The 26,735-nt window shown below is 37.3% G+C and overlaps 2 protein-coding genes across 2 annotated transcripts in view; one reads left to right on the top strand and one right to left on the bottom strand.

Moving 5' to 3' along the window:
* The window catches only part of INTS9 (integrator complex subunit 9), a 123,797-nt gene that overhangs the window by 14,181 nt on the left and 82,881 nt on the right, over positions 1 to 26,735 (top strand). The window contains exon 2 of the mRNA XM_061199464.1: positions 25,094 to 25,221. Within this exon, the coding sequence (XP_061055447.1) occupies positions 25,094 to 25,221 (128 nt within the window). The remainder of the gene's footprint in view (positions 1 to 25,093; positions 25,222 to 26,735) is intronic.
* Positions 15,334 to 16,174, bottom strand: LOC133097546 (DNA-directed RNA polymerases I, II, and III subunit RPABC4). The gene has a single exon (XM_061199463.1). The coding sequence runs from the start codon at positions 16,121 to 16,123 to the stop codon at positions 15,947 to 15,949; it is 177 nt and encodes a 58-aa protein (XP_061055446.1). The 5' UTR covers positions 16,124 to 16,174; the 3' UTR covers positions 15,334 to 15,946.

The following is a 26,735-nucleotide window of genomic DNA, read 5'->3' as shown; positions in this document are numbered from 1 at the left end:
ACCCTTAATATTTACTGTCAACACTACCACCCTTCGGTGAGCTTCTGTTGGGGGCGGGTTGCTTTTTATGACGACTCTCTCCTTCTTTACTCATTTTCATGGAAAGCCAAGTCAGAGGACAGGATAAGCAAGAGGGAGCAGCCATAAGTGTCAGTTACCCAGCTGTGGGTGATGTTTAGCCATGCTCCAACCAGAAAGTGGCTTCTCTGTGTTCACCATGCATGCTAGAGATTTGCTGCTCAAGTGGAAAATTATCCCTCTGTTTTATCCAGCTGTGTAGTCAGTGTGACAGTGAGTGCGATTGGCACCTTTAACAGCTCTCCTGCAAGATAGAATCAAGAGACAAAGTGGAAGAAAGTGAAAGATTACCAAATAAAATTGAAATGTATTTATAGAAATCTCTGAGTGTGGGAGGGCCTGGCCCAAAATTCTTAGCAGGGGTAATAGTTCCAAATTAGGCAGATTTGGCTCAGTGGAAGCCGGTTTAACTCAGGATGCTGTGGTATCAGGCAAGGATTCTCCACAGAGTGTGCTTTCCCCTTCCCTGCCACACTAAGAATCTTCTTATACACCCTGTTAGGGCATGGCGTGTCTCCTAGCAAGCTATAGTTATCGATGGCGGTAAATGTGTATACTCAGGTGTGTAGGTGCAGAGAAGAGTTCACAAGCCTTGGACAAGCTTGGTTCCTCATTTTTAAAAGAGGTATTTGGACTAGATTATCTTAGAATTCCTTCTATCTTATAAATCATGTAATTTCTTATTTGCACAGAGCTAGTTGTAAAAGAACACAGTGGCATAGACATGTCTTGACTGGTTATATAAAAGACCAAAGAGTTTTGGTTGACCCAGTGAAATGATAGAATAATGAGAGACAATATTTTTGTGTTAAAAGAGAGCTTAGAAATAATCTAGTCGGGACTTCCCTGGCGGTCCAGTGGTTAAGAATCCGCGCTTCCACTGCAGGGGTAGCAGGTTCTATCCCTGGTCGGGGAACTAAGATCCCGCATGCCCCATGGTGCGGTGAAAGAAAGAGAGAGAGAGAGAGAGAGAGAGAGAGAGGGAGGGAGGGAGGAAGGAAGGAAAGAAGGAAGGAAGGAAGGAAAGGGTGGGAGGAAGGAAAGAGAGAGAGAAAGAGAAAGAAAGAGAAAGGGAAAGAAAGAGAAAGGAAGGAAGGGAAAGGAAAGGAAGGAAGGGAAAGGAAAGGAAGGAAGCAGAGAGAGAGGGAGAGGGGGAGGGAGGGGGAGAGAGAGAGAAAGAAAGAGAGAAAGAGAAAGAATCTAGTCAAGTCTCTTCAGATGAAGAAATTTGAGGCCCAAAGAATTTAGGGATTCGTTTGGATTAACACTAACTTAGAGGCAGAGTTAGAACTAATGCTTTATGACTAGGTTAAAGGAGATGTTGGATGCTATGGTGTACAGCTCAGCAGTAAGATCTGACTCTGGTTTATTTAAGCTAAAAATAAATTTTCACTTTGGAAAACAGTTCGGTAGTTTCTTAAAAGGTTAAACATATATAGCCTAGCAATTCCACTCTTAAATATTTACCCAAGGGAAATGAAATTGTATGCCTCTACAAAAATCTGTATGTGAATATTTATGGCAGCTTTATTCATAATTGTCAAAAACTGAGAACAACAACCCAAATATCCATCAGCTTGTGGATGTTATCAGTAAGCATCTATGGTACATCCATACAATGGAATACTTCTTAGCAATAAAAAAAAAGAGTGGGCTATTGATATATGCAACAACAAGGAGGACTCTCAGAAGAATTATATTGGTAGTGTTCGAGATTTCCAGTTGCTCTGCATCCTTGTCAGCACTTGTCAGTCTTCAGTTTTGACCCTTCTTGTAAGAGTGTAGTGGCACCTCACTGTGGTTTTAATTGGTATTTCTCTAAGGACTCATGTTTAGCATCTCTTCATTTGCCATCCATATGTCTTCTTCAGCGAATGCCTCCTCACATATTTTACCCATTTTTATTGCATTGTTTGTGCTGTTGTTGAGTTGTAACAATTCTTTTTTTATAAAACAGAGAAAAATGATATTTTATTAATGTGAATTTATTTTCTAAGTTAAAAATCATTACATTTATGTATCATAAAATCAATCAATGAGGAAAAATGAGGCTCTTCTTTTTTTTTTTTTTTTTTTTAAACATCTTTATTGAAGTATAATTGCTTTACAATGGTGTGCTAGCTTCTGCTTTACAACAAAGTGAATCAGTTACACATATACATATGTTGCCATATCTCTTCCCTCTTGCATCTCCCTCCCTCCCACCCTCCCTATCCCACCCCTCTAGGTGGTCACAAAGCACCGAGCTGATCTCCCTGTGCTATGCGGCTGCTTCCCACTAGTTATCTATTTTACATTTGGTAGTGTATATATGTCCATGACACTCTCTCACCCTGTCACATCTCACCCCTCCCCCTCCCCATATCCTCAAGTCCATTCTCTAGTAGGTCTGTGTCTTTATTCCCATCTTGCCACTAGGTTCTTCATGACCTCTTTTTTTTTTTTTTTTTTTCCCTTAGATTCCATATATATGTGTTAGCATACTGTATTTGTTTTTCTCTTTCTGACTTACTTCACTCTGTATGACAGACTCTAACTCCATCCACCTCATTACAAACACCTCCATTTCATTTCTTTTTATGGCTGAGTAATATTCCATTGTATATATGTGCCACATCTTCTTTATCCATTCATCCGATGATGGACACCTAGGTTGCTTCCATGTCCTGGCTATTGTAAACAGAGCTGCAATGAATATTTTGGTACATGACTCTTTCTGAATTATGGTTTTCTCAGGGTATATGCCCAGTAGTGGGATTGCTGGGTCATATGGTAGTTCTATTTTTAGTTTTTTAAGGAACCTCCATACTGTTCTCCATAGTGGCTGTATCAATTTACATTCCCGCCAACAGTGCAAGAGTGTTCCCTTTTCTCCACACCCTCTCCAGCATTTATTGTTTCTAGATTTTTTGATGATGGCCATTCTGCCCGGTGTGAGATGATACCTCATTGTAGTTTTGATTTGCATTTCTCTAATGATTAATGATGTTGAGCATTCTTTCATGTGTCTGTTGGCAATCTGTATCTCTTCTTTGGAGAAATGTCTATTTAGGTCTTCTGCCCATTTTTGGATTGGGTTGTTTGTTTTTTTGTTATTGAGCTGCATGAGCTGCTTGTAAATCTTGGAGATTAATCCTTTGTCCGTTGCTTCATTTGCAAATATTTTCTCCCATTCTGAGGGTTGTCTTTTGGTCTTGTTTATGGTTTCCTTTGCTGTGCAAAAGCTTTTAAGTTTCATTAGGTCCCATTTGTTTATTTGTGTTTTTATTTCCATTTCTCTAGGACCTGGGTCAAAAAGGATCTTGCTGTGACTTATGTCATACAGTGTTCTGCCTATGTTTTCCTCTAAGAGTTTGATAGTGTCTGGCCTTACACTTAGGTCTTTAATCCATTTTGAGTTTATTTTTGTGTATGGTGTTAGGGAGTGTTCTAATTTCATACTTTTACATGTACCTGTCCAATTTTCCCAGCACCACTTATTGAAGAGGCTGTCTTTTCTCCACTGTATATGCTTGCCTCCTTTATCAAAGATAAGGTGACCATATGTGCGTGGGCTTATCTCTGGGCTTTCTATCCTGTTCCATTGATCTATATTTCTGTTTTTGTGCCAGTACCAAACTGTCTTGATTATTGTAGCTTTGTAATATAGTCTGAAGTCAGGGAGCCTGATTCCTCCAGCTCCATTTTTCGTTCTCAAGATTGCTTTGGCTATTCGGGGTCTTTTGTGTTTCCATACAAATTGTGAAATTTTTTGTTCTAGTTCTGTGAAAAATGCCAGTGGTAGTTTGATAGGGATTGCATTGAATCTGTAGATTGCTTTGGGTAGCGGAGTCATTTTCACAATGTTGATTCTTCCAATCCAAGAACATGGTATATCTCTCCATCTATTTGTATCATCTTTAATTTCTTTCATCAGTGTCCTATAATTTTCTGCATACAGGTCTTTTGTCTCCTTAGGTAGGTTTATTCCTAGGTATTTTATTCTTTTTGTTGCAATGGTAAACGGGAGTGTTTTCTTAATTTCACTTTCAGATTTTTCATCATTAGTATACAGGAATGCAAGAGATTTCTGTGCATTAATTTTGTATCCTGCTACTTTACCAAATTCATTGATTAGCTCTAGTAGTTTTCTGGTAGCATCTTTTGGATTCTCTATGTATAGTATCATGTCATCTGCAAACAGTGACAGCTTTACTTCTTCTTTTCCGATTTGGATTCCTTTTATTTCTTTTTCGTCTCTGATTGCTGTGGCTAACACTTCCAAAACTATGTTGAATAATAGTGGTGAGAGTGGGCAACCTTGTCTTGTTCCTGATCTTAGTGGAAATAGTTTCAGTTTTTCACCATTGAGGACAATGTTGGCTGTGGGTTTGTCATATACGGCCTTTATTATGTTGAGGAAAGTTCCCTCTATGCCTACTTTCTGCAGGACTTTTATCATAAATGGGTGTTGAATTTTGTCGAAAGCTTTCTCTGCATCTATTGAGATGATCATATGGTTTTTCTCCTTCAATTTGTTAATATGATGTATCACGTTGATTGATTTGTGTATATTGAAGAATCCTTGCATTCCTGGAATAAACCCCACTTGATCATGGTGTATGATCCTTTTAATGTGCTGTTGGATTCTGTTTGCTAGTATTTTGTTGAGGATTTTTGCATCTATGTTCATCAGTGATATTGGCCTGTAGTTTTCTTTCTTTGTGACATCTTTGCCTGGTTTTGGTATCAGGGTGATGGTGGCCTCGTAGAATGAGCTGGGGAGTGTTCCTCCCTCTGCAATATTTTGGAAGAGTTTGAGAAGGATAGGTGTTAGCTCTTCTCTAAATGTTTGATAGAATTCGCCTGTGAAGCCATCTGGTCCTGGGCTTTTGTGTGTTGGAAGATTTTTAATCACAGTTTCAATTTCAGTGCTTGTGATTGGTCTGTTCATATTTTCTATTTCTTCCTGGTTCAGTCTCGGCAGGTTGTGCATTTCTAAGAATCTGTCCATTTCTTCCAGGTTGTCCATTTTATTAGCATAGAGTTGCTTGTAGTAATCTCTTATGATCGTTTGTATTTCTGCAGTGTCAGTGGTTACTTCTCCTTTTTCATTTCTAATTCTATTAATTTGAGTCTTCTCCTTTTTTCTCTTGATGAGTCTGGCTAATGGTTTATCAATTTTGTTTATCTTCTCAAAGAACCAGCTTTTAGTTTCATTGATTTTTGCTATTGTTTCCTTCATTTCTTTTTCATTTATTTCTGATCTGATCTTTATGATTTCTTTCCTTCTGCTAGCTTTGGGGTTTTTTTGTTCTTCTTTCTCTAATTGCTTTAGGTGCAAGGTTAGGTTGTTTATTCGAGATGTTTCCTGTTTCTTGATGTAGGCTTGTATTGCTATAAACTTCCCTCTTAGAACTGCTTTTGCTGCATCCCATAGGTTTTGGATCGTCGTGTCTCCATTGTCATTTGTTTCTAGGTATTTTTTGATTTCCCCTTTGATTTCTTCAGTGATCACTTCGTTATTAAGTAGTGTATTGTGTAGCCTCCATGTGTTTGTATTTTTTACAGATCTTTTCCTGTAATTGATATCTAGTCTCATAGCGTTGTGGTCGGAAAAGATACTTGATACGATTTCAATTTTTTTAAATTTACCAAGGCTTGATTTGTGACCCAAGATATGATCTATCCTGGAGAATGTTCCATGAGCACTTGAGAAAAATGTGTATTCTGTTGTTTTTGGGTGGAATGTCCTATAAATATCAATTAAGTCCATCTTGTTTAATGTATCATTTAAAGCTTGTGTTTCCTTATTTATTTTCATTTTGGATGATCTGTCCATTGGTGAAAGTGGGGTGTTAAAGTCCCCTACTATGATTGTGTTACTGTCGATTTCCCCTTTTATGGCTGTTAGTATTTGCCTTATGTATTGAGGTGCTCCTATGTTGGGTGCATAAATATTTACAATTGTTATACCTTCCTCTTGGATCGATCCCTTGATCATTATATAGTGTCCGTCTTTGTCTCTTGTAATAGTCTTTATTTTAAAGTCTATTTTGTCTGATATGAGAATTGCTACTCCAGCTTTCTTTTGATTTCCATTTGCATGGAATATCTTTTTCCATCCCCTCACTTTCAGTCTGTATGTGTCTCTAGGTCTGAAGTGGGTCTCTTGTAGACAGCATATATATGGGTCTTGTTTTTGTATCCATTCAGCCAGTCTGTGTCTTTTGGTGGGAGCATTTAATCCATTTACATTTAAGGTAATTATCGATATGTATGTTCCTATTCCCATTTTCTTAAATGTTTTGGGTTTGTTATTGTAGGTGTTTTCCTTCTCTTGTGTTTCTTGCCTAGAGAAGTTCCTTTAGCATTTGTTGTAAAGCTGGTTTGGTGGTGCTGAACTCTCTCAGCTTTTGCTTGTCTGTAAAGGTTTTAATTTCTCCATCAAATCTGAATGAGATCCTTGCTGGGTAGAGTAATCTTGGTTGTAGGTTTTTCTCCTTCATCACTTTAAGTATATCCTGCCACTCCCTTCTGGCTTGCAGCGTTTCTGCTGAAAGATCAGCTGTTAACCTTATGGGGATGCCCTTGTGTGTTATCTGTTGTTTTTCCCTTGCTGCTTTTAATATGTTTTCTTTATATTTAATTTTTGATAGTTTGATTAATCTGTGTCTTGGTGTGTTTCTCCTTGGATTTATCCTGTATGGGACTCTCTGTGCTTCCAGGACTTGACTATTTCCTTTCCCATATTAGGGAAGTTTTCAACTATAATCTCTTCAAATATTTTCTCAGTCCCTTTCTTTTTCTCTTCTTCTTCTGGGACCCCTATAATTCGAATGTTGGTGCGTTTAATGTTGTCCCAGAGGTCTCTGAGACTGTCCTCAGTTCTTTTCATTCTTTTTTCTTTATTCTGGTCTGCAGTAGTTATTTCCACCATTTTATCTTCCAGGTCACTTATCCGTTCTTCTGCCTCAGTTATTCTGCTATTGATCCCATCTAGAGTATTTTTAATTTCATTTATTGTGCTTGTCATCGTTTCTTGGTTCCTCTTTAGTTCTTCTACGTCCTTGTTAAATGTTTCTTGCATTTTGTCTATTCTATTTTCAAGACTTTGGATCATCCTTACTATCATTATTCTGAATTCTTTTTCAGGTAGACTACCTATTTCCTCTTCATTTGTTAGGTCTGGTGTGTTTTGACCCTGCTCCTTCATCTGCTGTGTGTTTTTCTGTCTTCTCATTTTGCTTATCTTACTGTGTTTGGGGTCTCCTTTTCACAGGCTGCAGGTTCGTAGTTCCCGTTGTTTTTGGTATCTGTCCCCAGTGGCTAAGGTTGGTTCAGTGGGTTGTGTAGGTTTCCTGGTGGAGGGAACTAGTGCCTGTGTTCTGGTGGATGAGGCTGGATGTTGTCTTTCTGGTGGGTTCGTCCACGTCTGGTGGTGTGTTTTGGGGTGTCTGTGGCCTTATTATGATTTTAGGCAGCCTCTCTGTTAATGGATGGGGCTGTGTTCCTGTCTTGCTAGTTGTTTGGCATAGGGTGTCCAGCACTGTAGCTTGCTGGTCGTTGAGTGAAGCTGGGTCTTGATGTTGAGATGGAGATCTGTGAGAGATTTTCGCTGTTTGGTATTATGTGGAGCTGGGAGGTCTCTTGTGGACCAGTGTCCTGAAGTTGGCTCTCCCACCTCAGAGGCACAGCCCTGATGCCTGGCTGGAGCACCAAGAGCCTTTCATCCACACGGCTCAGAATAAAAGGGAGAGAAAATGGAAAGAAAGAAAAAAAGAGGATAAAATAAAATAAAATAAAGCAATTATAATAAAAAATAAGAAAAAAAATTATTAAGAGTAAATTTATTAAGAAAAAAAAATTTTTTTAATTTTTAAAAATAGATTTATTAATTTTTTATACTAAAAATAAGAAAAAAATTATTTAGAAAAAATTTATTAAGAAAAAAAATTTTTTAATTTTTTAAAATAAAAAATATGAAAAAACTTATTAAAAATTTTTTTAAAAATAGAAAATAAGGAAAAAATTATTAAGAAAACATTTATTAGGGAAAAAAAAAATTTTTAAGCCAAAAAAAAAAAAAAAAAAAAAAACGGACGGACCTAACCCTAGGACTAACGGTGAGAGCAAAGCTATACAGACAAAATCTCACCCAGAAGCATACACATCTACACTCACAAAAAAAAGGAAAAGGGGAAAAGTTAATATATCCTGCTCCCAAAGTCCATCTCCTAAATTTGGGATGATTCGTTGTCTATTCAGGTATTCAACAGATGCAGGCACATCAAGTTGTTTGTGGAGCTTTAATCCGCTGCTTCTGAGGCTGCTGGGAGAGATTTCCCTTTCTCTTCTTTGTTCCTACAGCTCCCGGGGTTCAGCTTTGGATTTGGACCCGCCTCTGCATGTAGGTCCCCTGAGGGCGTGTGTTCCCCGCCCAGACAGAACGGGGTTAAAGGAGCAGCTGATTCGGGGGCTCTGGCTCAGTCAGGCCGGGGGGAGGGAGCGGTACGGAGGAGGCGGGGCGAGCCTGCGGCGGCAGAAGCCGGCGTGACGTTGCAGCAGCCTGAGGCGCGCCGTGCGCTCTCCCGGGGAAGTTGTCCCCGGATTATGGGAGCCTGGCCGTGGCGGGCTGCACAGGCTCCCGGGAGGGGCGGTGTGGAGAGTGACCTGTGCTCGCCCACAGGCTGTTTGGTGGCGGCAGCAGCAGCCTTAGCGTCTCATGCCCGTCTCTGGGGTCCGCGCTGACAGCCGCGGCTCGCGCCCATCTCTGGAGTTCGTTCAAGTGGCGCTCTGAATCCCCTCTCCTTGCACGCCGCGAAACAAAGAGGCAAGAAAAAGTCTCCTGCCTCTTCGGCAGCTGCAGACTTTTTCTCGTGCACCCTCCCGGCTAGTTGTGGTGCGCTAGACCCTTCAGGCTGTGTTCACGCAGCCAACCCCAGTCCTCTCCCTGGGATCCGACCGAAGCCCGCGCCTCAGCTCCCAGCCCCCGCCCGCCCCGGCGGGTGAGCAGAGAAGCCTCTCGGGCTGGTGAGTGCTGCTCGGCGCCGAGCCTCTGTGCGGGAATCTCTCCGTTTTTCCCTCTGCGTCCCTGTTGCTGTGGGATCCGCGCTGATAGCCGCGGCTCGCGCCCGTCTCTGGAGCTCGTTTAGGCGGCGCTCTGAATCCCCTCTCCTTGCGCGCCGCGAAACAAAGAGGCAAGAAAAATTCTCTTGCCTCTTTGGCAGCTGCAGTCTTTTTCCCGGACTCCCTCCCAGCTAGCACCGAAGCCCGAGCCCCAGCTCCCAGGCCCCGCCCGCCCCGGCGGCTGAGCAGACAAGCCTTTCGGGCTGGTGAGTGCTAGTCGGCACCGCTCCTCTGTGCGGGAATCTCCGCTTTGCCCTCCGCACCACTGTGGCCGCGCTCTCCTCCGTGGCTCCGAAGCTTCCCCCCTCTGCCACCCGCAGTCTCCGCCCACGAAGGGGCCTCCTAGTGTGTGGAAACCCTTCCTCCTTCACAGCTCCCTCCCACTGGTGCAGGTCCCGTCCCTATTCTTTTGTCTCTGTTATTTCTTTTTTCTTTTGCCCTACCCAAGTACGTGGGGATTTTCTTGCCTTTTGGGAGGTCTGACGTCTTCTGCCAGCGTTCAGTGGGTGTTCTGTAGGAGCAGTTCCACGTGTAGATGTATTTCTCATGTATCTGTGGGGAGGAAGGTGATCTCCGCGTCTTACTCTTCCGCCATCTTGCCCCCTTCCGAGGCTCTTCTGATAAACACAAAAGTATGAAATCAAGGGTCAGGGAACTACCTTCTTGTATTAACATTGAATTTATTTGTGGGGTTTTTTTAAATAAATTTATTTATTTATTTTTGGCTGTGTTGGGTTTTTGTTGCTGCATGCAGGCTTTCTCTAGTTGTGGCAAGCAGGGGCTACTCTTTGTTGCGGTGCGGTTGCTTCTCATTGCAGTGGCTTCTCGTTGCGGAGCACAGGCTCTAGGCGCTCGGGCTTCAGTAGTTGCGGCACGTGGGCTCAGTAGTTGTGGCTCACGGGCTCTAGAACGCAGGCCCAGTAGCTGTGGCGCACGGGCTTAGTTGCTCTGCGGTATGTGGGATCTTCCCGGACCAGGGCTCGAACCCGTGTCCCCTGCATTGGTGGGCGGATTCTTAACCACTGTGCCACCAGGGAAGCCCAATTTATTTGTTTTTTACTTTGGCTGGAGTTGTAAGAATTCTTTTTAATTTTCTGTTTTCAAGTTCTTTATCAGATACGTGTTTTGTAAATATTTTCTCCCAATCTCTGAGTTACCTTTCATTTTAAGGGTGTCTTTTGAAGAAGTTTTAAATTTTGATTAAGTTCAATTTATAGGTTTTCTTTTCATGTTCTTGTTCTTTATCTAATCTAAGAAATCTTTGCCTAACTTTCCCTCTCTTTTTCTAGAGTTGCCCTATCCTATACAGTATCCATCAGTTGCATGTGACTATTAAACAATAGAATTTAAAATTCTATTTTATTTTAATTAATTAAATTTAAATTAAAAGCTGATACTTGATTCAGTTATTGAGGAAATTTTAAGTATGTTCAGAATATCTAACTAAAACTAAATTAAAAAAGGGAAACTTAAAATGACTTTATCATGGGACTTCCCTGGTGGTCCAGTGGTTAAGATTCCATGCTCCCAATGCAGGGGGCCCAGGTTCAGTCCCTGGCCAGGGATCCCACATGCCACAACTAAGAGCCTGCATGCCACAACTGCAAGATTCCCGTATGCCACAACTGAAGATCCTGCACACCGCAATGAAGATCCCGCGTGCCGCAACTAAGACCCGGCGCAGCCAAATAAAGAAATTAATTAATTAATTAATTAATTTTTTTTTAAAGAAAAGTTAGGGACTTCCCAGGCAATGCAGTGGTTAAGAATCTGCCTGCCAATGCAGGGGACACGGGTTCGAGCCCTGATCCGGGAAGATCCCACATGCCACGGAGCAACCAAGCCTGTGTGCCACAACTACTGAAGCCTGTGCTCTAGAGCCCGTGCTCCTCAACAAGAGAAGCCACGGCAATGGGAAGCCCGAGCACCACAAGGAAGAGTAGCCCCCGCTCAACTAGAGAAAGCCCGTGCACAGCATTGAAGACCCAATGCAGCCAAAAATAAATAAATTAATTTTTTTAAAAAAGTCAATTCACTACCCCCACTGTAACAAGTCAAATTGTTGTTGTTGTTTTTTAAATGGCTATCATTAGGAAATGCCACATTTTTAAAATGTTAAAATATACTAGCGTACAACTTCTCAGGGGTATGGAAATGACTGTGTCGGCAGTCTTAATTAACTAATTGAATGCTCTCCCTTCTTGGTCTGTTCCAAGCTGTCTGTCTTAGAAGTAACCTAGCAGGGGTTAGGTAGTGGTTCAACAGGGAAACAATATTGAGGAGAAGTTAGAAAAGATGACTAGAAAAAACTATAGTCACTTTTATTGCTAAGATTCTTGGATTTTTTTTTCCTATCCAACTATCCTATCCATATCAAATCTGTTGCTCTTAGTATAATACACTGTTATAGTTTTTCTTCTTTCTAACATATTAGTGGAATGATTTAAGAGAAAGTATTTGGAACTTGTACTCGTTTGAGTGCAGAATCAGTTTGTTATTAACTGGGTGACCTTGGGCCTTGACAATTAATTGGTATCGGTAGTATTCACTCAGTTTTGGGGTAAGAGCTAATTAAATATTGGATAGAAAATATTTGTCGATAATTCTTATTGTTAGTGAAGGTAATTCATACAATGATATTTTCAATTCCTACTCCTTTCTAAGCAAGGGTCTACTTTTATTTTTAGAATTCCCTTTCAAGTGTCAGCTTTGATGTGTATTTTTATGAATATGTATGTTTTATAAATATAACTATCATATTAATATAACATTTCTGGTAATTAGATAATTATCAATATCATTTGAAAATCTTCTCATAAAATTAAAAAGCTTTGCTGACTCTCGTTAGAGAAGTGTTTTGCCAAACTGCATAAGACTAGAAAGCATCAAGGAGTTTATTAAAGTTACTAACGTAATCTCAAAAATTTAGACAAAATCTGGGAGTTATTTTTGTTTCCTTCCTCCAAGGCAATATCTTGTTGAATCATGAAGTAGCAGTCTCACTTTATTTCATTTCCATTGCCATGTCAGTAGTTGTAAGTGTTGTTCACTCTGCATCAGGACAAATATAGTATCAAAATGAAAATCATGAACCATTATCACTAGTAGTTCCTTGAAAATTAACAAGTATACCTAGCAAATGCTATACTAATACTAAAATATCCATTAAGATCTCTTAGATTTTATTTTTATACCATGAGACTTTTGTCATAAGGAAAAGAGCACTACAAATTTTGACAATAGTAGGAAAGGTATAGTTACATAATTCTAATGTCTGGGGAGGTGTCTGATAACCATACAGAAAAGACACTCTTGGCCTCATTACTAACATTAAATAGATGTTAATACTTTGCCTTTTGTTTTTTTTTTTTAGGTCAGATCTCCTTCCTCCCCTCCCCGCTTTTGACATAAGTTGTATCTAAAGCTAAGATCCCCAACCTTTACTTTTCCTCCCTCTCCAGAGGTTACTAGTTTCTTCAAGTTGACGTGTATCATACCCATATGTGCTTTTATTAATTTAGTATATGTTAAGGTGTGTGTATATTCAGTATTATTAGGTATTGCCAAATTATCCTCCAGAATGATTGTACCAATTTATACTCCATTTTGACTACATATTTCCAATACATTGTATTATTAGTCTAATTTTAGCCTATCTAAATTGTCTTATTTAGCCTATCAATTATTGTCTTATTTTGCATGTCCTTGATTCTAATGATACTGAGTTCTTTATATCTTTATTTTTTGACCACTCTTGTTTTCCCATTCTGTTGGGTTTTTTTGGTTTTTGGTTTTTTTCTTTTTGGCCGCACCGCGCAGCATGCCGAACTTCCCCGACCAGGGATCCAACCTATGCCCCCTGCAGTGGAAGCACGGAGTCTTAACCACTGGACCGCCAGGGAAGTCCGTTTCTGTTGAGTTTTTAAATCTTTTTATTGTTGTTGATTTGTACGAGCTTTTTATACTGAATAGGTACCCAATGCTTTTTTTAATAACACATAATGGAAATCTCTCAATCTCTGGCTTGTGTTTTCACTCTGTTAATGGTGTCTTTTGAAGATTTTCAAAGTACCATAGTCAAATATATGAATCTTTGTCTTATAGTTTGTGCTTCTTGTCTCTTAAGAAATTCTCCACTATCCCAGAGTGATAAGGTATTTTCCTCTTTTTGTTTTGTTTTTCACTACAAATTGTAAAGTTTTTGTCTTCATATCTTAAGTATTTAAGTCATCTGGAATTAATTTTTTTGTGTGGTGTGAAATAATTTTTTCCAAATGGGTTACAAACTTTCCCAGCACCATATGTTGACAATGGTACTTTTATCATATGTCCTAGATATGTATGTGCCTCTCTTCTGGACTGTTTATTCCTTTTCCGTTGGTCCATTAGCTATCTTAGTGCAACATCCTACTGTTAATTACATTATAGTAAGTTGTAATACCAGAAAATTTAAATCCTCTCTAATCATTGTTCTTTAATATTTTTTAGCTAATCATAGCCCTTGACTCTTTCATATGATTCTTAATTTCCATAAAAAGTAGATTAGTGAGAACTGATTTTTTTTTTTTTTTTTTTTTTTTTTTTAGTAGGGAGATTTATTTTAAGGAATTGTCTCTCTTCACGTATAATGTAAGAACCTTACCACAGTATACTTCCAAGTCCTCCCTCCCATTCTTTGTGCTGTGGTGCTCACACATTTTATTTTTATACATGTTATAAATTCCACAATATGTTGTTACCATTTTTCCTTTAGACAGTTAATTATGTTTTTAAGCAATTTTTAAAAGAAAAGTAGCTTTTTATATTTACATTTATTTTCACCATTTTCAGAGTTCTTCACTTTTTTTATAGATTCTATTATAATATTCCTTCTTTCTAAAGAACTTCCTTAACATTTTTGTAACACAGTCTGTTGGCAATGAATTCTCTCACCTTTTATTTGTCTCAGAGTCTTTTTTTTTCTCCAGCTAAGTTTCCCTTTGTTTTTTACCTTTTTTTCTTCCAGTTTAATGAGATATAATTGACATACAGGACTGTATCAGTTTAGGCTGTACAGCATAATGATTTAACTTAGCATGTATCACAAGATGATGACCACAGTATAAATTTAGTGAACACTGATCATTTCATATAGGTATAAAATTAAAGAAATAGAAAAAAATTTTTTTCCTTGTGATGAGAACTCTTAGGATTTACTCTCTTATCAGCTTTCATGTATAACATAGAGCAGTGTTAATTATATTTATCATGTTATACATTATATTCCTAGTACTTACTTATAACTGGAAGTTTGTACCTTTTGACCACCTTCATCCATTTCCTCCTTCCCCCACCCCCACCTCTGGTAACCACAGATTTGATCTCTTTTTCTATGAGTTTGTTTGTTTGTTTGTTTTGAAGTATAATTGACCTATAACTATTAGTTCCCATTACACAACATAGTGATTCAGTATTTCTGTATATTTCAAAATGATCACCATGATAAGTCTAGTACTGTCTGTCACCATACAAAGATATTACATAAATATTGATTATATTCTCCACACTGTATATTTCAAACCCATGACTCATTAATTTTGCATCTGGAAGTTTGAACCTCTTAATCTCTCTCAACTATTTATTTCTATTTTTAACAACAGTTTATTTTCCTTTCCAATTAACGTTATTTTTTTGTTGTTGTTGTTGTTGTTGTTGTTGTAAAGAGATATTTATTGGGACTCTTGTACAAAAAGGACAAGCTCAAGAAAGAACATGGCAGAATTACAAAATTATGAAAGCCACAGTCCAGGAAAACCTGGACCAAGGAAGCACTCTTTAAAAATCTTGAGTATGGTAATACTTTGTATAACACATAATAAATTTACAGAACTTAATATTTGAGGATGGTAGTAGAAACAATGTTTTGTTTTCTTTTTTAAACGGCACAGTTGCACAGTTAATACTCTGAATGTGCGAGACACACAAAGCTATTAACAAAGTTGAAATATATCTAATTAAATCCTGGAACGGATGGAGTATCTGAGCATCCATATCCCTAAGATCAAGGCAAAAGCTTTAAACATTCATCCAATTCAGTGTAAACCAACTCCTATTTTTTCTATATCCTGGAAGCAGAGTTTTTTACCTTAATGAATGATTACACCTGGGAAACTGCACCTGCCTTAATAGTCTGCTTCATCCACTTTACTTGGGGTTGATTTTGCCTTAGAGAAAGCAACCATTAAAGTTTCTTTTCCCTTGCCGAAGATGTAAAAAAGTCAAGCATTATATACAAATACAGAAAGGCCTATGCCAAGTTAACAAATGAAAATTATAACTCAAAATGAGGTATGCACACTGACAGTAAGTGCATTGGTATACTCTATACAAAATGAGGCTGGAGAGTTTACAAACAATTGGTGATGTAAAACAGTGGTTTCCTAGGAACTTACTTAATCAGACCTTTAGAGGGCCCTAGCAAACTTCATTTTTAACAAGGGCCCCAGATGATTCTAGGTTTTGATTAAAGTGTAGTTTGGGGAACCACTTTTAACCTTCATTGTGTGTCAGATTACATATACGATAAAATTAAATTACAAACCATGTAACTGAACAAAAATATCTTTATATAAGCTATTAATAGATACCTAAATACAATACGGTTTTTAAAATGAAATCATGTGTATATAGTTGTATTCATAAAGTACACTAATCAAAAGCTATACGACAACATTAATAGCAAATCAAAATCCAAATGAAGACATTCCTCTGAATTTTAGTTTCATCGAGCATCAAAAACCACCAGTCTTTTAGTCCTTTTCTTGTACATTATTCTGTATCCACATTCTCTGCAACGGATTGGATCCCTTGATTTTATTTCATTTTCTGTGTGACATTCTCCACAGATATATATCATTGGCTGCTGCTTTGGGGGTTGAACGTCCTTCTGGGTGTCCATTGTTGTCCCCACGTAACACGGAGAAACTTCTCTGCCTTTCCGAACAGATTCCGACTCCCAATTAACGTTATTTTTAAGGAGAGTTTTATAGGTTTTTTAAAGTTTTTATATGATTTTATACTTTTCTATTTTATGATACATTTAATTTTTTGCCATATGAATGGTATTCTCATTTTAATTCTTATTTACTGATCGTTCATGGCTGGCATGTAAGAACTCAATTTTTGTACATTGATTTTTTTCTATCTAGCAATCTTGATGAACTCTCCTATTAGTTGTAATAGGTTTCCTTCAGAATGTCTTCTAATAATATCATCTGTGGACAGTGACATTTTATTTCTCCACTTCTAATCATTACATCCTTTATTTTCTTGTCTTATTGCATTATATATCATTTCCAGTATAGTATTAAATTTAAGCAGTCATAGTGGGTATCCTTTTGTTCTTGACGTTCAGGGAACTGTTTCTTATGCTTCATCATCGACTATGATGTAGGATTTGGTTAGAACCCTTTATCAGATTAAAGAAATATTTTTCTATTTATAGTTTGGTAAGAGTTTTTGCCTTTGAATTGATGCTGAGTTTTTTAAATACATTTTCGGAATCTTTTAAGATTTGTTTTTCCCTATATTCATTTATGTGTGAATTATGCTGATAGGTTTTCTAATGTTGTGCCAGGAAGCAAAAGCATTACATAAAAATCAATTTGCTAGACGTATCTTTTTAATGTTGTATTTCAATCAGAAAGAACCAAAGTCTATTCCACTGCCAGAGAGAAAAGAAAACTGAACCTCTTTTCTCTGCTCATAGGTCTCCACAGTGAATACATGTGTTGGTTAAATAGAAAAAGGAGAAAAACAGGAAAAAAATGGTGATGTCATTTACAACTTACTTCATTAACACTCTTGCCTGTAAAAAAGTTCCTTTATGGTGTGTACAGTTCTCCTGAACAAGATTAAAGAGCTTTTGGCATTAACTCAACCTAAAGGTTATAGGTTACATTACAGATATTTAAAGGTAGTTTCAGCAGTAAAACTGCTTTAGAGTGAGAGAATCTTATCACCTTTTTTTGTTTGTTTCTTTTTTTGAATGGAAGGGAAAACCCAACAAAAGAAAGTTACTGCTTATGATGGATTGCAGACATATTTAATAATTTAATCTTTGCTTTACCTTATATTAGCCAGCTAACTAATTTTCTTTGTTCACTAGCTTATAAATTCAGTCTATATTCTTATCAACTCAAAGTATGGCCTTTTAGAGCACATCATCTCTGCAAATTTTTCTTAGTCTCTGACAATTCCTTTCTCTCTGTGTAGCATAGCATGCTCTGGTGGTGAAGTGTACTCTCTCTGGATCTCATTTGCCTGGGTTCAAGTCCTGGCACAGCCTTTACAACTTTGGGACCTCATAATTTCTGTGCTTCATTTTTTTCCTCTGTAAAATGGGAATATAGTTCCTACCTCATAGCATTCCTGGGAGGATTAAAGGAATTAAATGTAAAGTTCTTGCAGAGTGCCTGACATTTAATAAATACCATATCGTAATAACTGTATATTATAATTATTTTAAATAAGACTAGGAAAGAGAAGAACATATATGATGTTTTAGTCCATGGTTCTTTCTGCAAAAGACAGACTTAAGTATTTCTCTAAGGCAATTCACTAAAATTGAATTTGCTATATGATGAAATTGCCAAATTTACCAAATGTACTAACTTGCCAAATTCTTTATTTTTTTATTTTTTTATGAGATATAGTTGATTTGCCAAATTCTTGTGTTTCTGTTTTGTGTTTTGTGGGTTTTTTTTTTTTTTTTTTCCTGAAGTTTAGAGTAATTCATACTGCTTTTGAAGATTTCTGTGAGGCTAGATTGGCTGGTTGTCATTTTGTGTTCATAGCAGCTTTTTAAGTGTTAGATTTGCTGAAATCTGAGGTCATAATGTGAGTCTTCTTAGTAATATTTGTAATATTCAGAAACACATTTCAAAATCAGTAACCAGAAACCCCCAAGAGCTACGTATGAAAGGAGTACTAGAAAAATACCATTTGCTTGCTTAAGAGGTCAATAAGGAAGATTGTCTGTGCAAGGAGTTTGTGCCAGTGCTTTGAGAGTGTGAAAGTCTGATTTGTATGCTCCCCTCTAAGTACGAATATTCAAGCTGAGAAATCAACTTAAAGATTGATCTCAAGATATTTCTTGGGGACCTGCCTCAACCTGTTCTACATAGAATTCCCACAGATGTAGCCCCACCAAAGATGGGCTCACCATCCAGAATTTTAAAACAACAGTAATGAAGTCCACCATGAGTTAGAATCAGCAAACATAACAAGACTCCCAAGAACTTCAGACAATTGTACAATCTGATGGAGATTCTAAAATTAAAATGTTAAAATGATCAAAGACATATATGAAGATATCAAACCTATGAAAAGAACAAGATGCTATTTTTTAAAAAGAACGTCTAGAAATGAAAAGCAGTCATTGAAAACTTGAGTTAAATAGCAGACTTGACACCAGTAAGAAAGAATTAGCAAATTAAGATAGAGCTGAGGAAAATATCCAGAAGGCACTGTACAGGGGTAAAAAAGCAAAATATGAAAGGATAATTTAGTTACAGAGAGAGTAAAATGAAATATTACAATGAATATTTAATAGGCATTCCACTAGTAGAAACTAGGAAGAATGGAGGAGAGATGGTATTCAAAATGATAATGACTGACAGTGTTTTTCACAGTTGTCAAAGATGAGTCTTTATATGTTAGAAGTATAATCCCCCCCCAAAAAAGAAAATCATATCAATGTACATCTTAATGAAAGATCAAAACATCAATGGCAAAGAGATTTTAATAGCAACCTATAAGGGATTACCAGATAGACTGGCAGCAGATTTCTCATCAGCAATGATAGATGCCAGAAGACAGTTGGATTAGTATTTTTACCGTTCTAAGGTAATTTGCTACCCTATAATTCCACCACCATCACTGTTGAGGAGTAAATTCAAAATTAAGAAATTTCCAGACTAGTAATGACTAAGAGTTTACCTTTTGAACACCATTTAAAGGAAGTAGACTAAAAGGAAGTATTTCAGGAAAAAGGGAATTGAACCCAAGAAATGGGATACAAGAAGGATTGGTGAACAAAGAAATTGGTTAAAATGATGGTAAATAATCATTAACTGTGAAAAATAGTGTAAAATAATTCATTGACTCTACAGTACTATTGTTAGGACATATCTTTCTTTTATTTACATAGCACTGAGGGAAAAAGCAACACTGAGAATTGAACCATGACAAGTTGCTTTAATGATGGTGTTGATCAGTACATGAATCTGTTACACAAACTTCTCTTTCCTTTTAAATTTCTTTTATCCAGTCCAAGGAATTTGACAGTTGCCTTCATGTGCATTGCTTCAAATGTGATAGGGAATCCTTTTGTACATATCTTGGTTATGGACCATAGCAAAGTTTCATCTATTTGTAAATAGCTTCCATAGTAGGAAAAAATCAATAACAACTAAAATTTGAGAACTCAAGAAATAATAGGATAACAATATTATTGAGAACTACAGAGGTAACTAGAAGAAATAGCTGTAAGAGTCAAAAGTAGTTGCCTCTCAAATTGGTGATTCATTTTTAACTGTATGTGTATATGTGTAAAATTTCATTTAAAAAAACAGAAGACTGTTGACTGAAGGAAAAATTGGTATAGCTATATTATTTAGAAATAAATCTAGAAATAGATTTTAAGACAAAGAGCATTACATAATGGTAAACCATGCACTAGTATTAATCCTGACCATTATGTACCTAGCAATATAGCCTCAAGGTGTATAAAGCAAAATATGACAGAATTACAAAAAGAAATTGCCAGTTTCTTCTCTCCTAAGACTCAAAGTAGGTAAGGATATAGGAGATTTAGATAAGATAATAAACTTAATCTGCTCTGTATACAGCAATTAGATTATATATTTCCAATTTTCATGCACACTGGATCATTTGTAAAAATCAGCTGTTCACAGTGTACAGACTTACAAAGCAAGTTTCAATAATTATCAAAAAAGTGTTATAAAATCTGTTTCCTGCCCACAAGAAAATTAGAAACCAGTAACCAAAAGATAACCATTTCCACCTTTATGTTTGGAAGTTAAACCAAACACACACACACACAACACACAGTTCTTTTGTAGCTCAGAGTAGAAATCACAATAGAAATTTCATTGTATTTAGAAATGGGTAAATTGAAAACACAATGTAAATTTGTAAAATGTATCCAGAGCATCACTTACAGGGCTATCTGTAGCCTGATTGCATATTTTAATCAGCTACACATCCAACTGCAGAAATTTAAAAAGTATAACGATAAAACTTGAAATAGAACAATAAAACTCAGCAGAAATTAAATAGAAATTGAAAAGCAAACATATATTTATGTTAATGATAATTGACTTGTTGGTTATGAGCTAAAGGAATACAACATTTTAAACTGTAAAGGAAGAAAAAATAAAATTAATAAAAGAGAAAGCAGTGCATTGCTCCTGGCTCAGAGAAATGTTATTGTATAGTAAAAATGGCAGCATTCCCTAAATATATAGATTAAATGTAGCTTCCATTTACATCCTTAGAAAAACTTTTTTTTGGAATTGAAGTCTAGTCATTCTAGCTTATTTTCAAATATTACAAAGTAAAAACTTTACAGCATTGAGGTGAAAACGGAAAACAACAAAAAACCAGTGGACAGAATAGAGATTTCAGAAATATATTCAAACTACTAAAGGACTCAGAGGTGTTAAAAACCAAGGATAAGTTAAAGGTGAAAGGAGTTGCCTTTAATGAATTCTGCAAGGACATTTAGGAAAATGGACTCATGTTTTTGTCCCAGTTGTGCATAAGAGATCAATTTAGGACTATTTATGAAAACAGTATTTTCAGAGATCAAATTGGTTTGTCAACATAATAGCTATTCCTCAGAAGTGTGTCAGCATCAAAAGGAAAGCAACAAAGAGAAAGGCAGAATATGGATAGTTGTTAAATCTGAGTAATGGGAGTTTACTAATTTTGCTTACTTGTATGTTTGAAATTTTCCATAATAAAACTTTTTTAAATGAAAGTAAGAGAATGAGAAATATATGTACTAAGTATAACTGATAAAAATTTTTACCCAAAAAATATAAACAATGCTTATATATGTTAAGCATATATAAGTTCTGAAACCAGATTTATTCAGTGGTAAAAAGAAATCAACAGGCACATGAGGAAATATAGATAATAAATTATTACACAGAAAAATCTGCAGCTTTGTTATTAAGTAGAAATAAAATTAACATGAAAGCACTGCTGTGGGTTTATTAAGCTAGAAAAAATAAAAATTGTAAAACTGTATGTTGGCTACAATATTCACTTCTGTACTCAGTAGTAACTGTATCTTCCTGGAGGGAAAACTAGCAATAGAAAAATATTTGTAAAATTATTCATTCACTTTACCTAGTCTTATGGGATACGCAGATGTCTAAAACATTAGTGAATGCCACACAGAATAGAATTTCTTCTCTAAAATCCTGTAAATTTAGGTGCCCCCCCAAAAAAAAATTTAGGTGACCTCTTCAGCCTCTTAATGATTTTATAACTATAGCAACAATGAGTACATACTGTGTGTCAGGTTCTGTATCTATTCATTTAGTCCTCACAACTTTAGGAGGGTAGCTTCTATTACTGCATCCTACAGATAAGGAAGCTCAATCTTGGCGAAGTTAAGTAACTTTCCCAAAATCACACAATAATGAGCACAACCAAGATTTGAGCCTAGGCAGTCTTACTTCAAACTCCCTGCTTTAAATCATTTCTTCAAACTGCCTCTCAAAATTAATTCATTTATCAAGTAGTTGATTTCCTGTTTAGGGCCATTTAATGGCTCCTAGATAGCTGCTACTAACATGTACTAACATTATAGAGGCATTTTGGTGTAGATTCTAGATGGTTTTGACCATAATGCTGATGGGAATAAGCAGTGAAACAGATCTTCTGCTATATTCCTGATGACATTGTAAATAGGCACAGCCTTTTTTGGAAAGCATTTTGGCAGCATATTTCAAAAGCCATAAAATGCTCATATTTTTTGACCTAGTTAATGCCACTTCTGGGAATCCTCTGAAGAAACAGTCCAATATGGAAAAAGCCTTGAGCACTAAAGTTGTCACCACAGCCATGTTTGTAATAAAGCAACTGAAAGCAACCCTAAATGTTCAACAGTAAGAGAATAATTAAACAAGTGATGGTATATTTACCTAGGCAGCCAATAAAGATGAAGTGATATGCAACATAGACAAAACACAGCCATGAATCTTAAAAGCAGCATACAGAGCAATAGGTGCACTAAAATTATAGCTTTTACAAATATGAAAAAAGACAGGGACTGTAGAAATGCTGTGGGTAATATTTTTCTTTCTGGTATTTTTCAAATTTTCTGTCATATTTATTTCTAATTGCAGAATTAAAATCACATGATTACTTAATGTTTTTGTGTATTAGTCCCTAACTCTCACTAGATTATAATCTGCTTGGTGACTGTAGGCAGCATATTAGAAACATGCAAAGAGCACCACTGGAGCCAGGGAAACTTCGGGAACCTTGCCAGGTGCCTCATTTACTGGTGACAGTTACTCTGGGTCTCAGCAGACTGAGTTGACCCACGAAGTGAGCAAGTGCACTTCGGGGAGCACGAGTGGGATCTATGGAGTCAGGAGACCTTGCTGTGTGTCTTTGGCTCTCTCTTCTCAGACAAGCCCCTCAAACTGTGTAAAACTCAATTTCCTGATCCATAAAATTGGAGCTAGTGAGATCAAGGTCTGGCACTCTTTCAGTAGACGCTCTGAAAATGTTTCTCCCATTCAGTTATGGCCCTTATAAAGTGTTCCTCACCTTTCTTTATCCTTGGACGATAGGAGCAAATGTAAAGTCTGTTGGCTAACTTCCTTTGCCTGAAATCTTTTGAGCAGAAGCTTTTACATGTCCATCTTCTGTCTTCTGCTGCAACTTGTTATCCGTGATTTAAAGATGAAGATAAAAAAGATTTTGTCATTCAGTGTGACTGACTAAATTTTCAGTTTTGTTTTAATCATATTTTTTTTTTCTGATTATAAAAGTATGGTAAATGCTCATTGTCAAACGTTTGGAAAATGCAGAAAGCTGAAAGGAGAAAATTACACCATAATCTTTAAACCCAGAAATAACCATTATATACATTTCATTTATTTTCTTTTTACGTTTTTCTGAGTATCTGATTTTTTTTTTTATAAAGGAGAAATATAGGAAAGTCCTCTGTCATGTTTGGGGCAGGTTTAACGGGGTGCTTTGTGTTCATTTTGAGATAGTTTTTCTTTAACAAATACGTAATTCTTAGATAGGGGTAAAGACCAAGCTAGCAATAGGGAACCAGATGGAGAAGGGTGGGGTAGGAATAGCTCTCCCTTGATTAGTAGGAAAATTTTTCCCGTAGTTCTGATACCTATCAAAGAATGAACTTAGGTAAAGAATAATTACCCAAATCATGCTTCCTGGACTTTTTAGTACTTTTTTTGTTACTGTTTTCGTTATAAGTAACCGTGTACCCTTTCAGGCCATGAGTTGTGAATTATGGATTGGGAAATATAATTATCTTTCACAAACTTGGAATAAAGAAGCTCGCAAGGGACTTCCCTGGCAGTCCAGTGGGTAGGGCTCCGCGCTTCCACTGAGGGGCTATGGGTTCAATCCCTACTTGGGGAACTAAGATCCCACAAGCCATGCAGTGCGGCCAAAAAAGAAGGTTGCAAAATACTCACAATTTCTTGGCTCCTGACCTTTTAGAACCTGCAGTTTTAAAAACTCATCAGTTCCTGTAATGTCTTCTGGAGAAAACTAGGAAATTTATCCAGTGACAGAACCAACGAGCAGCGAAGCCTTAGCCTGCGCTGTGGTGGCCATGTGAGGGCAAGCACTGATGTCGCGCTACCCTGACTTGTGCTTAAATCCGAAAGAATGTGTCTGTCAGGAGATGGGAACCATTGACCCCTCCATCTTCTGGGCTTTGCTGTTCAAGGGAGGCTTCTATGGAGTGAAGAAGAGAGAAGTGGGAGAAAAGGTCTTTTCCCTCTTCTTTCATTCATTGTCTTCAGAACAGCAGTCGAATTATGAAAGGTGACACAGGGTCCATCCCATATAAATAATTTTCAGTGTGGCGTATCTGTCATCCCCACTCCATTGAGGAGGACCTGAGGGATGTTTGAGGTCAGCGTGCTGGTTTGCCTCATCACTCCCCTTTGAATACGCGTTTGTGGCTCACGCCCCTTTGACTTCTGAGGACTGCGGCTGCAGGCAAGAGGCTCTTGATTGGTTGGGAATGGGTGTCCCTCACTCCTGCCTAGTATCTGCACGTCAGGGAAGTCACTTGTCCTTTGGAGTCATTTCTGCTGACAAGGCTGAGCCATCACCCCCTTACTGATGCTTGTTTGTTAACCCTTCCCAAGCATTTCCTCTTGGAGGAAAGTCACCCGACTTATTTACAGAGAAGCAAACGTAACCTGTAGCACAGTTTGAGGTTCCAGCTTAGAATTTAATTGACTTTACACAGTACTTAGGTCTGACAGGATAGTGGGAATTTGCAAGTGTCATGTGAGAGTGGAGCAGAAAACTACAGCCAGGAAAACTTCTGTTTAGAATAACCTTGGCCCCTCCAAAACTCTACTTGCCTGAGATGTAAGTTGGTACCCCGCAAAGAACTGGGTATGATCTGAGATTTTTGAGGATGCTGAATGCTAGGGGAAGTGGTATCCAGCACTGTAAAAGGGAGGAAGCCATATAGAAAGTTAGCTGAATTTACACAGTGCTCTAATGAGAGAAGATGATCAGCTTTATTTAATTCACTTTATTTTTTAGGCTTTTTCTGTAACTAATTATTGACAAAAGTGATTTGTTTGTTTGTTTGTTTGTTTTTCAGTATTGCCTGTCAGGGCACCCAACCTTACCATGCAATGTGCTCAAATTCAAATCAACCACCGTTATGCTGGACTGTGGACTGGACATGACTTCCACCCTCAATTTCCTTCCTTTGCCACTTGTTCAAAGGTATGTGCTGATGCGTCCGAGACAAAATGAGCTTTGGTTTGCTGAAAAACGGTACGCAATAGCATCAAGATGACCAGTACCTTGTGTGTTCTCCTAAGTTTACTTTGTTCCCTTAAAAATGTTCTTCATCAAAATAATTTCCTTTGGCTGGGTTGATGGAAAGTGTTGTATTGATTTATTGATTGACTTCTTTATTATAACTTCTTCTGAGCTTCTGTTAAATGTTCCTGCAACTACTCAGTGCAAGTGAGGTCATATATATTTCATCTTTCTTGCTAATTCATGTAGGAGCTGATAAATGGTCAACTGATGAGCCCCATGAATTGAATTTTAGAATCATTTAACTGCCTTTGCAGGGACTTGACATCATAGAGCCTGACATTTCTTTTTGATAGGTATCTATGCATTATTTTCATACTAGTCAGCTGTAGATATCGTAGAATCTTACATGAAGCCAAATTCCATGTCTTAAAGTAGACAGATTACCCCAGGCCTACAGGCAGCACTGTTTACTCTTACTAAGACCTTGTCTAGGAGATTGGTTTTCCAGCTTGCTGCTATTTAGAAGCAGCACTTTATAAAAGGAGTGGGTAACTTTTAGAAGCAGATGTACTCCCAGCAGCAAAAAGTGATACCGCATGAAAGAAGGGAGACAGAAAAGCTATCTAAAGCAGATTTAAGAGCTTAAAAGCATAACGAGCTGGTTAAACCATCTAACGTATCTCATTCACTGCTGAAGACTTCACTGTGTGCAATGATTATTCATAATGATAACCCCGTGAACCATCTAGGAAAAATATAATTAAAAATCAACGATTGACTTTTTTCTGAGCTAAGGGATACAGTAAGGTGATGGGGACAAGGTCAGAGTTAATTCCAGATTACATTTTATGCATAGCTGATAAAATTCAGTTATAATCACATCCAGCACTTAGAAATACTTTTACCATCCATAGATATTATCCAGAAGGGAAAAAAAAAATGTATTTAGAGTTGGTTTAGGAACTATAGGTGTCATATATATTTCTCAACAAAAATGACTGCATGTTTCTTATTAAAATAGCCTGATATCATTGTCTGTTTCCTTCCAAAGATTAAAATGTTCATTCACTTGGTGTTAAGAATCTGCAGTGTCCTAGACCAGGGGATACAGACATGAACAAGACAACTTTTCTTTCGTCATGGAATTTATAGTCTGTCAGGGGAGAAAGAATTACACAGTTGAAAATTTAATTATACTTGTGGTACAAAAAACAGCTATATACTTGTTATAATTACTAAAGAAAATAAAATACAGGGTATGCTGAGGGTTCCCAAAAGGGGACCTACATGCTCAGCAGGGTCATGAATCATCTAGGTGTTCAAAACCTGAGTTGGGCAGACAGTCCTAGCTACATGTTTTCCCTTTCCTGTTCATTCCTGTCTTTACCTAATTCTGTATTCTCAAGTGAATACAGAATCCGCTTCTACTCTCTCTTCCCCTTGTCATTGTTTTTCTCTCAGAGGGAGGTTAT

The sequence above is a fragment of the Eubalaena glacialis genome, chromosome 9 (assembly GCF_028564815.1).
Source record: "Eubalaena glacialis isolate mEubGla1 chromosome 9, mEubGla1.1.hap2.+ XY, whole genome shotgun sequence".
Taxonomy (NCBI): Eukaryota; Metazoa; Chordata; class Mammalia; order Artiodactyla; family Balaenidae; genus Eubalaena; species Eubalaena glacialis.
Note: the sequence above shows the minus strand (reverse complement) of the source record. Positions and strands in the feature narration are given on the sequence as shown.

Bases quoted from the DNA above. Each gene is read 5' to 3' on its own strand.
- LOC133097546 (XM_061199463.1), bottom strand. From the start codon at position 16,123: ATGGACACCCAGAAGGACGTTCAACCCCCAAAGCAGCAGCCAATGATA.